Source organism: Gavialis gangeticus, unplaced genomic scaffold (genome assembly GCF_001723915.1).
Source record: "Gavialis gangeticus isolate Ggan-Ray unplaced genomic scaffold, GavGan_comp1, whole genome shotgun sequence".
Lineage (NCBI taxonomy): Eukaryota > Metazoa > Chordata > Crocodylia > Gavialidae > Gavialis > Gavialis gangeticus.
Window position 1 is genome coordinate 2163955 of NW_017729026.1, and position 11094 is coordinate 2175048.

Genomic DNA, 11094 nt, shown 5'->3' on the forward strand with positions numbered 1-11094 from the left:
AGAAGGACCCATCCACTACCACCCTCTGGGTGCGACTCTCTAACCAGTTGGTGACCCATTGGACTGTATGGGTGTCTACACCACAGTCCCCCAGCTTCCTAATGAGAAAGGGGTGAGAGACAGTGTCAAAAGCCTTCCTGAAGTCTAGGAAAACTATATCCACTGCCACCCCTGCATCAAAGTTCATATAACAGTAGCTGGATGCTTGATGATTCCCAGGCCTTAAGCATGATTTATATTCCTGAACTTTGCTTTAAAAGACAATTGTACTTTTCATATGTTAGCCTACCCTAGGTTATTTTGAGACCCTGTCAACTCTATGGACTTGGATTACAGACCAATTCAGTGCCCTTCCTTATCATCTTTCAAATGATATTTTTAATTTTCATTCTGAGGGCAGCTGTTACGGTGGCATTTTAATTAACCAGTCTTCTGAGGTTTAGGACTGTCACTGAATGGCACTTCAGAAGATCTCCTTTCACCTGAGCAGTCAGTTTTTACACTTACTAGATGGCCTTTCCTGCTTTCTTTGCACTTTTTAGTGCATCAAATGGGTTTACTCGAGTATGAAATCTTCCCCTGGCCCATTTTGCTTTGTCAACTCTTCCTTTGGTGACTTTGTTATTGCACTCACTCAACTTCCCTTAAGATTTTTTATTTATGTTTCTATTTGTTCTGCAGTGTGGCACATGGCCATTGCCCTTTCTAGTGTCATATTTGTCTCTCTCAGTAATCACACACAGACTTGTTATCTTTAACTGGTAGCTGCACCAAAGGCTAAGGCTGCAGTAGAACAACTAGGATTAACTCCTAAATTCCCCTTCCAGAACTGAGAGTTACCCGACTGAACTGAGTGAGCAGAACAAACAAAGAACTTTGTACCGAGCAAGATAGCATTGCAACATGCTTATTTTAAAGGAGCACATGTAACATGGTAGAAATCAAGTTGATAGTGGCTGTGTCTACACAAGACACTGACTGTACAGTTGTTATTGCACCAAAAAGTTGACAAACACCTTGTGATACTACTGCGCAGTAGCCTAATACTACTGTGCAGTGGTGTGACATCATGGTTGTTGTTACACAGCGCTACTTCTCAGTAGGATTGGGCTATGGTGCAATCAGCATCTCATGTAGACACCACCAGTGGAAATTAATTAACTGATATGTGGTTATATATGTAATTGATATCTTAGCCTGTATGGTGTTAGTATGATTGAATCATGTTATGACTGGTAAGAAAGCAAAATGTATAAATACCCAATATGCACCCAAAAAAATGAAATTAATCTATCCCTGCTTTATTCTCTGCTACAACAGTCTAATCAGTTGTTTGATGATGATTAAAAGCTGTTCCAGTAAAAAAAAAAAATGGCTTCTGCTTCCCATGTTTAAAATTATGAACCAGGTTATGCTGGCTGCAGCAGCTGCATCCCAGGATAATCTGGTCTGTTATCTCTGAGTCTCTGTGTTTCATCTTCATTGGCGCTGACTTTTAGATTCAAGTCTGTGGCAAACTCTACTGTTTCTCCTCCCTCCTGGGCTCTTATCTTGAATGTGTACCTTTCATAATTGATATTTTTTCTAGGAGCATGATGGCCCTTAAAAATTTCCTAATATTTGGATGCGATTCCTTCCGTTCTCTTTTCCCTGCTGCATGAAAGGCATTATATATATTCACTCAGTGCTTCTTTGCCTAAAACTTGTTAAGGGTAGAGCAAGCTTTTACTCTTGCTCTAATTTATATAGGTTGTGACTTTCATGTGCAGCTCAAATTGCTATATGAACCTGTTCCATGATATCCTCTATTCCCTTTGATGCACAGGTGTAGCAGGCCAAATCCTAAAACTTGAATCCTGCTAAGATAAATTATGTCTCTGGCCCATGTGGACAGGAGGGTTAGGATAAATTAGGCTGACCAGCAGTGCTGGCATCCCTTAGACATTGCCAGGTGGGAACCTAACCTGACTTTCAATGGTGTATTAGAAACACAAAGAAACAAGATTAGGGGTAGAAAATATGAAGAAATGTATGAAGAACAACAGGGGAATTAAAATAAAAGGGAAAAGATGATAATAACAAGGTGGGTAAACAATGAGAAATGCACACAACAATGATACAGTAATACTTGATCAGATATCAACAACTAATGAATGGCAATCAACTCGAAGAACTGGTCAGAATAACAGCAGTGTCAAAACAGTAGCAATGCAAAGGTCAAAATTGGTTAATCGGTCCAAGAAGTTCAGAAGAACCAGACAGGCTGGGGGGCAGGAAGATCACCAGAAACAGGACCTTTAAGCAAAGCTGCTTCTCACCCTCCATGGGGAGTTGCAAGACCACTTATACCACAGTCTCACAGAACCAAACACAGCCAGGCACAGCTCTCTCTCATATAGCTTCAGACAGCACAGCCTCTCACTTCTATGCACACCACTCAACAGCCCAAACCATTCAAACATCTCAGGAGCACCAAACTGCAGGTTTTATTCATCCAAATCACACCACTTTCTCCAACCAATCAAGTCTGGGTAAAGGGCTGTTAATCACCATTAATCATGCGTTTACCAATCAATCTCACTGCTACTAGACCCATTCACTTGTCACACAAGCCAGATGCTCACCTTTACCTAGAATCCAATCATATATTTCCCACCAGACACTCTGACTTATCTGCACATGCCCATGCTATCTAACAAGGTCAGTGGGTCAGAAGATCAGGAAGTTCCAGGTACCAAGTACCAGGCTTCTGCTGGTAGCTGTAACTGCACATGCTCAACTTTAACTGTGACATCAATTAATTATTAGCAAGCTGGCACAAAACCTTCCACTGCTACACAGGGACTGTGGTGTGTTTACTTGCACTCTCTAAGAGTCATTTTGCATTACATCTCAGGCACACTGTGCCTTTCCCTCCTTCAACTATGGAGTATCTTTAAAGATGAGTCACATGGTGCAAACACTGTTATATACAACGGTGGTATGTACAAAACTATGCACAGATATGAGCTGCATGTATTAATGCTGCTCTGAAGAGGAATCAGGTGAGGCAACCTTTGTCCTGTTTTGCAACACAAGGCAGTGTAAGCCAGCCCAACTCTCATGTTTCCCTTAGAGATGCCACACTTCCTGAACACATTCCATTTCCAGGAGAATTTACTCTGTGGCACAGTGACTTGGACATGCACTGTCTGCAGCTTTTCATTTTCAGCTTTGGCACTGTAGACTGCTTGTGAACAGGACACAGTTTGATCTTTGCAGTTTATTTGAAATTGCTAATATACAATTTGCTAGGTGTGGCAATTTTGAATAATTTGGCATTTCACAGAAGATTGACTTGATTTAAAAGCTAAGGGACTTTCCAAAGTTTGCCTTCTGTGCTTGCACTCATTTTCAACAACTACAAAGCTTCAGTCATGGTCTGTCTCTATCCTTATGTTTCCATTATTGCTTGTCTTCTCTTTGCCTTAAAGTTCTGTGCCTCTGACAGCTATGTTGCAGCAGTGTATGAGCATGTTGTTATATTGCCAGAGCACACTGACATTCCTGTTTCTCCTGAAGAGGCTTTGGCATTGATGAACAGAAATATGGATGTTTTGGAAACAGCCATCAAAGCAGCAGCACAGCAGGTATTGTCCAATGATTATGCTGTAATTATAAGTCATCCTGATTTTGTTGATAGCTGTTTTTTATATTAGTCTCTTCCTGTTAGGGGGCACATATCATTGTAACTCCTGAAGATGCTGTTTATGGCTGGCATTTCAAAAGAGAAACCATTTACCCCTTTCTGGAAGATATCCCAGATCCACAGGTGAACTGGATTCCATGCACAGCCCCTGAAAGGTATGGCTTATGTAGTGTGGTAAGTAGATATAAAATCATGGGTAATGGTTCCCAAAGAACTGGACTAATGAAAAATGCAAAAGATCAGGCAGGTCTTTTCAATTCAAGAGTTTTGTACACAGCAGTTAAATATCCTAATGGGTAAAATTTCCTGATCAACTGAACAGGAGATTCAGATGGAAATGAATGCTTTATAAATCAGGTGTCATGTCAGTGCTCACTCAATGACTGATCCCATGTGTACCTATCACAGGACCTCTTCCCCAACTCACCTGCAATGTCTTGATATAATTAAAATCTCTAAGGAGGGGTTCAGTGGTATAGATGGATATGTTTCTGCTAGGGGTACTCATGGTTTTGATGTGGTTGAAGTTGGGGCTCTGCCTCCCCTATACCCCAGCCATGCACCAACCATCGGTGTTGAGGCTTTATGATATTGTACTGGAGCTTCAGCCTTTTTGGTTCCACTCAGCAGTGGTCAACTTATGACCGTTCTTCTGGCACTTTGTGGATTGCTGCTGGGATTTGAAGGAGTTTACAAGGCCCTCTCTTGGCCATTCATTTACTCCCCGCTTCTCTAGGCACCATGCCTGAAGCTGGCTCTGACTAGAGGGACCAGGGATACACTAGCCCAATGAACTTATTCAAATTATGAATAAAGAAAATAAAGAAGAAAGCCTCCTCTATGGAGGAGCTATCTACAAATGGGCTCAGAATCGCCCCTTTGGATTTATATTATTTTTCTCCCCTCCTTCAGGGGATCGCCCCTGAGCTGGGCTGGAGCAGCCCCTTCTGCCTCTGCCTAGTGGGACCTTCCTGTCCCTGGCTAGCAGGGCCCTTATTGCCTGAGCACCTCACTGCCTTGGTGCACCAAGACATCTTCCACACCCTGGCCTCCACTGGCCTGGTGGCAGCCTCATACCCTCTTTATGGCACTCCCAGTGCTTTATAAACTTCCCATAGCAGTGCCTCTGGCTGACATCTTCAGTCAGGCACTACCTAGTTTGGTTGAGACGGTGCTTATAAACCAGCACGGCAGCGCTGCACATTGCCTCAGCTCCATCTCTCCCTGTTCTCCTGGTAAGCTTTTCTCTCTCCTCTCTGCCTGTCCTGTTCAGAGTCAGCTGGTGCTGCCAGGGTACTCAGGAGCTTTGCATGGGCTCCCCATCACACCAGGTATTTAGCAAGATGGATTCCTTAGTTTGATTACTGTGTACAGCTTGTTGAAAAGTCTTGAGGCAATATCACCATAAGTGCTTGAAGAAGTTTGGCTGTCAGGATTTGCCACCTTTATATTCCATTCTCCTTGTGTAGTACTTTGAATAGAGGAGATGATCAGGCATTTTGTGCCAAAATATTTTTCATCAGAAATTGTTGATATTAAATCTTTTTTTTTCAGGAGGGAGGGTAGTGAGTATGTACAATTTTTGGTGAGGCTGGAATTTTTGGTCAAAACGAGAGACAGACCAGTATCCTGTTACCTAGGGGCTAAAGCAGTCCTGGGGCTGTGCATGACCAAAGTTTGACCACATCTTGTCTGATGCAAAACCTGAACCATTGAAGCTAAGTTTGACTCCCATCAGTGGGCTTTTGGTAATTATGGTCTGTTGTTTTTCACTTCAAGAATCACTGTGTGCATCCCAATTGGAACACAGGTTTTGAAATCTTAGTTCTCCACAAAATGGGAAAATCTTTTCCTGCTTAGCTCTGACTGTTAGTATTATTTATCAGTGTGTGCTCATCAGATACTCTCAGGTGGTCATCATGAGGCCTTGGTGGGAGAGATGTAAAGAATGTCAGAAGGCTGCAACAAATTGAATTAAAACATTAAGATTTTCTTGTGTTACTTTAGTACCATAGGCCACAGCGATCATTGAAGAGAGCAAGCTTTCCTCCTAGATTCCTTCCCATAAGTAGAAAAGACATCAGGGAGTGGAGAATAAGACCTATTTATTTGTATTAAATATTTATTCTGTAGTACTAGAGGTGCAGTGGCAAAATAGAATGCATTAATGCTCCTGAATTTAAGCATTGTTCTGGATCTGAGCTGAAAACTGATGCCATTGATCCTAGTTCTAAAAGGGTATTTGGTTATTTGGGCTGGGAAGTCATTGATGTCTAGATGTGAATGCTAGCTAACCCAATATCTTGTTTGCTTTTGGCCAAGGAAGCCTGGTATGCCAATAGCCCACCTAGGTACAGACCTTGACTGATTGTAAAAAATCCAGTTCGATTTTGGGCCATACTTCTACGGTCTCTACGAGTACATGGGAAGAATTAGACTGTTCCAAGTCATTCAAAATTTAAGGCTGAAATTCTGCATTGGATATATGAGGGGAGACATGTCATGAATTGCACTCCAGGGACCTGGACACAGGCTTGAGGAGTCTGTCTGCCCTGCTCCAGTCATAGGATAAGAAAATAAACAGTTTCTCTTGGGATTTTTCTTAACACATGCTACACTTAATTCCAAGTTTTCATGGAAATGTGAACTTGTAGAACTACCTCATCCCTTTTACATTCTGAAGTTCTGTTTTGATTCTGAATTATTTTCTTTATTTCCCATTTTTCCTTTTCTCCAAAAATGGACTAGATTTGGTCCTGCCCCAGTGCAGGAAAGGCTCAGCTGCATGGCAAGGAACAACTCCATCTATGTGGTTGCCAATATTGGGGACAAGAAGGCCTGCAATTCCAGTGTTCCCCAGTGCCCCAGAGATGGTCACTATCAGTACAATACTGATGTTGTCTTTGATTCAGAAGGGAAGCTGGTGGCACGATACCATAAGGTAAGAAATAGCCTTGCCCAAGTCAGTCACTGACATTTTTTTTCAACTTCTTAATCTCTCACTCTAATTCTGGTGTACCTGAACCATATAAATGTCTGATAGCTGGGTATGCACATGCCTAAGTGCTTTCTTTCTTATGCTTGCTTTTCTGTTAATTTTTTTAAATATTACTTCCTCATGGCGCAAGGTTTTTTGTGGGTGATATATTTTTTTGGACCAACTGCATAGTCTGGGGAGATTTAGACAAGCTTTTGAGTGCAAGAAACTCTTCTTCTGCAGTTTGGCCAATAGAAGATATCATCCACAAAAATCCTTGCTTCTCATATATCTGGCTACAACACCCCTGCAACACTACTAAAAATATTTTTACCAGGTTATAGGATATTTTCAGGTAATGGTACTAGCAGCCTTTAATGACTTTCTTTTCAATTTTTAAATAGTATAACCTCTTTATGATGGAAACACAGTTTGATTACCCCAAAGAGCCAGAGGTGGTCACATTTGACACCCCGTTTGGAAAATTTGGCATATTCACATGCTTCGACATCCTTTTCCATGACCCAGCTGTGATCCTAGTGAGCAAGTTACAAGTGGATACTGTGCTGTTCCCAACTGCCTGGATTAACGTTCTACCACATTTAACTGCTATTGAATTCCACTCCGCCTGGGCGATGGGTATGCAGGTCAACTTCCTTGCAGCAAATACACATAACATCAGCATGGAGATGACAGGTAAGTGCATGGTGAGATACCTCCTTGGGCCTGGGACTCTAATTGTGTAGATTATTATGTGCAGAGTTATATATTTCTTCTGGAGTCAGAGTTGTGGTTCACTGTCTCCTACCCCTTACGTAGCCTCATCCTTAGCTTGCAGAGTTACTGCAGAGCAAACACACAGAGATAATTTTGATTTTCCCCTTCATTGCTTCCTTTGTTCCCTTTGCTGTGTCTCTGGTGTTGCCCTAAGAATGAGGGGATATCTGGTTCTCCTCCCAAATGGTGAGAGAGCAAACAGCAGGATCAATATCACCTTAAAGTATGCTTCAGTTTTCTCCAAACGAGAACCTATTTATCTCTTCCAAATGAGGACTCGGTTATCTATTTCCTGCAAACAAGGAACCAGTTATTTCCTCCCAATGAGGACGCAGTTAGCTATTTAATAAATCAGTTTTATTGAGCACTATAAAGTATTAACTCCAACCATGCATATAGATATAATCTTAGCAAGCAAGTAATTGCATATTACCAGTCCTAATAACACACAACTCGAGAGGTGGCCAAGCGTCTCCGAGTGGGCTCTGGTTCTTTGAAAGGACAGGAAATGTTTTCAGTTCTCAGGCATTGTTAGGGGGAGGAGGATGGAAAGAGGAGAGATAGGAAGGGAAAAGGGGGATAATATTTATATTCCTTTAGTCAAGTAGTTTCCAATTAGGCCAACTTTTCTGCTTTTCTTCAACAACTTGTCTTCACTTTATCATTGTTTTTCTCTTCTTCTTGGTACCAGGAGCCATTTACTTCAGATATGGGTGGAATACACCATAACAAACCCTTTTATCCATAATAGGCATTTTTATCATCAGACTCTTGCAGAAAAACAAGCTGCATCAGACTCTTTTCTCTATAGAGAGGAGGTCATACAATCGCATAAGTTCAATTCAGCTAAGAGTGCATTCATGGCTGCAGCCATGCCCACCACCCATAGCCTCCCTCGCAGCATTGCTGTCACAACCCACCCCCAGCATATCATGGCCCCCCCACCCGGAAGAGCCTGGCACAGCCCTGGCCCTAGCCCACAGCGGCAGCTCACCCTGCCTGTGCAGATCAGGGCACGCACCCACCATGCCTCCCGGAGTGCACATAGCAGCAGGAGCCACTCCCCCATGGGGGCCTCGATCTACCGCCTCCACACTCCTTCTCCACAACAGACTTACCTGCTGTGCTGGGCAGTGCTCCACAAGCAGCCAGGCCTCTCCAGGCTGTGGCTGTGTGGCTGTGTGACTGTGTGCACCCCATTTCACAGATTCATAGATTCATAGATTGTTAGGGGCTGGAAGGGACCTTGTAGATCATTGGGTCCAGTCCCCCTGCACTAGACAGGAAAAGAAAAGTGAGGTCAAATGACCCTAGCAAAGTGACTGTCCAGTCTCCTTTTAAAGATTTCCAGGGTAGGTGACTCCACCACCACTGGAGGGAGTTTATTTCAGTCTGAACACCCTGACTATGAACGAGTTTTTCCTGGAATTAAGCCTGAAGCGGCCTTCCAGGAGCTTGTATCCATTGCTCCTGGTCTTCCCCAGGGGTACCCTGGTGAACAGCTGTTCACCGAGTTCTTGATGTACTCCCCTGATATAGCAGTAAGCCACTACCAAGTCCCCTCTCAGCCTTCACTTCTGTAGGCTGAAGAGGCCCAAGTCCCTCAGCTTCTTCTTGTACAGCTTGTCTTGCAAGTCCCTGATCATATGGGTGGCTCTTCTCTGGACCCTCTCTAGTTTTTCTACATCCTTGTTGAAGTGCAGTGCCCAGAACTGGTCGCCAGCTGTGGTCTCACCAGTACAGAGTACAGTGAGAGTATCACTTCCATAGTTTTGCATGAGATGCAGCCGTTAATGCATGCCAGCATGTTGTTTGCCCTGCTGGCCACAGCATTGTACTGCCGGCTCATGTTCATGAGATGGTCAATCACTAGCCCTAGGTCTCTTTCAGCTATGGTGCAAGTCAAATTGTTGCCACTGAGCCTGTAAGTATGTTGGGGATTGTTTGCCTCCAGATGGACCACCTTACACTTCTGAGTGTTGAACTTCAGCTGGTTCCAGTCCACCCAACTCTCCAGCCTGTCCAGGTCTTCCTGTATCTGCAACCTATCCTTTGTGAATTTTTTCACAAGGACATCATGGGATACTAGATTTCTGGAAGTCTAGGTATATAATGTTGACCTTCTCTCCCATGTCCAGGTGGTGAGAGACCTGTTCATAGAAGGAGATGAGATTGGTAAGACAATTCCTACCTGCAACGAAGCCATGCTGGCTGTCGTTCAGAATCTTACCCTCAACGAGCATATTGTACATAGATTCTTTAATGAGTTTTTCCAGGATTTTCCCTGGGATGGAGGTTAGGCTGACTGGCTGATAGTTGCCTGGGTTTTCCCCCTTCCCCTTCATGAAAATGGGCACAATGTTGGCTCTCTTCCAATCCTCAGGGATCTCCCTTGTGTGCCATGATTTCTGAAAGAGTTTTGCTGGGGTTCTGCAATGACCCCAGCCAGCTCCATCAACACTCTCAGGTGAAGTCCATCTGATCCTGCTGACTTATAAATGTCTAGCTTTTCTAGTTGATTTTCCACCAGCTCAGCATCCACAGTGGGAAAGCTATCATTCCCACCATGCCCCCTGTGATCCTTATCTTGCTTGTCTTTCCCCTTGGTCTGGTGAAATACTGAAGCAAAGTGGGCATTCAGGAGTACAGTTTTTTCCTGAGTGTCCAGTACCAACTGTCCCAAGGTGTTAAATAGGCACCCCACACTTCCATTTGTTTTCCTTCTGCTCCCTACATACCTAAGGAAGGACTTCTTATTGTCCTTGACTCCCTTGGCTAACTTAAACTCAGTTGCCATCTTAGCTTTCCTAATCATTTCCCTACAAGTATGGACCACTGTTGTATAGTCCTCCTTGAGGACTGTCCCTAGCTTCCACTGTATGTACGCCTCTTTTTTCTTTTTCAAGAGGACCATGATGTTTCTGTTGAGCTAGGGAGGGCTTGCCAGCCCTTCTGCTACTTTTCCTCTTCATGGGAACAGTTTTCTTTTGTGCTTCAAGGAGCATGTCCCTGAAGAACGACCACTCTTCATGCATCCCTTTTGCTTTCCATCTCTGGTGCTGCATCACCTTCCCTACTAATACCCTAAGCCTGTTAAAGTCAGCATTTTTGAAGAAGCTACATGACTGATCTGACCTGCATTTTCAAAAACAGTTATCTTAGCGTCTTCCACGTGGGAGCTTTCCTGTGTGCCAGTCCCCAGGCATACTCCATTTTTCATTCTATGAACCCCCCCCCCCAGAGTGGTGATGCATAGGGGCTGCACAGGGGTGCACATGCACCCCTTGAGAGTGCTGGTGCATCCCCTGAAAGGCAGCACTCCCCACTTAGGTGATGGGCCAGGGGGTAGGTGGGAGTGCCGGTGTCCCTGCTGTGAGCACTGGCTGGGGAGTGGGGGCACCAGGTGAAGTGCCACTGGCACTTCTGGGAGTGCTTGTGCTTCCTGGCCAGCATGATCAGCTGTGGGGAGACCTGACTGGCTGCTGGGGGGGCACATGCTTCTCCCCCAACTGAGGTGGCACCAATCGCCCATGCCTCCCCACCTGCTGCAGCTGCCCAGAGCCTGTGCCTGGGTTGCTCCGTGGCCCTCTCCACTGCCACCACTGCATCAGGTTTGTGGGGGCTAAGTCCCATTAGCCCCAGTATTCTGCCA

The 11094-nt window shown here is 44.2% G+C and overlaps 1 protein-coding gene across 1 annotated transcript in view; it reads left to right on the forward strand.

Moving 5' to 3' along the window:
- The first annotated feature begins 3147 nt into the window (after positions 1 to 3147).
- LOC109299761 (pantetheinase-like) overlaps positions 3148 to 11094 on the forward strand; it is a 21853-nt gene continuing 13906 nt past the window's right edge. Inside the window, exons 1-4 of the mRNA XM_019520259.1 lie at positions 3148 to 3629; positions 3713 to 3843; positions 6437 to 6629; positions 7070 to 7361. Coding sequence (XP_019375804.1) covers positions 3417 to 3629; positions 3713 to 3843; positions 6437 to 6629; positions 7070 to 7361 — 829 coding nt within the window. The 5' untranslated portion in view covers positions 3148 to 3416. The remainder of the gene's footprint in view (positions 3630 to 3712; positions 3844 to 6436; positions 6630 to 7069; positions 7362 to 11094) is intronic.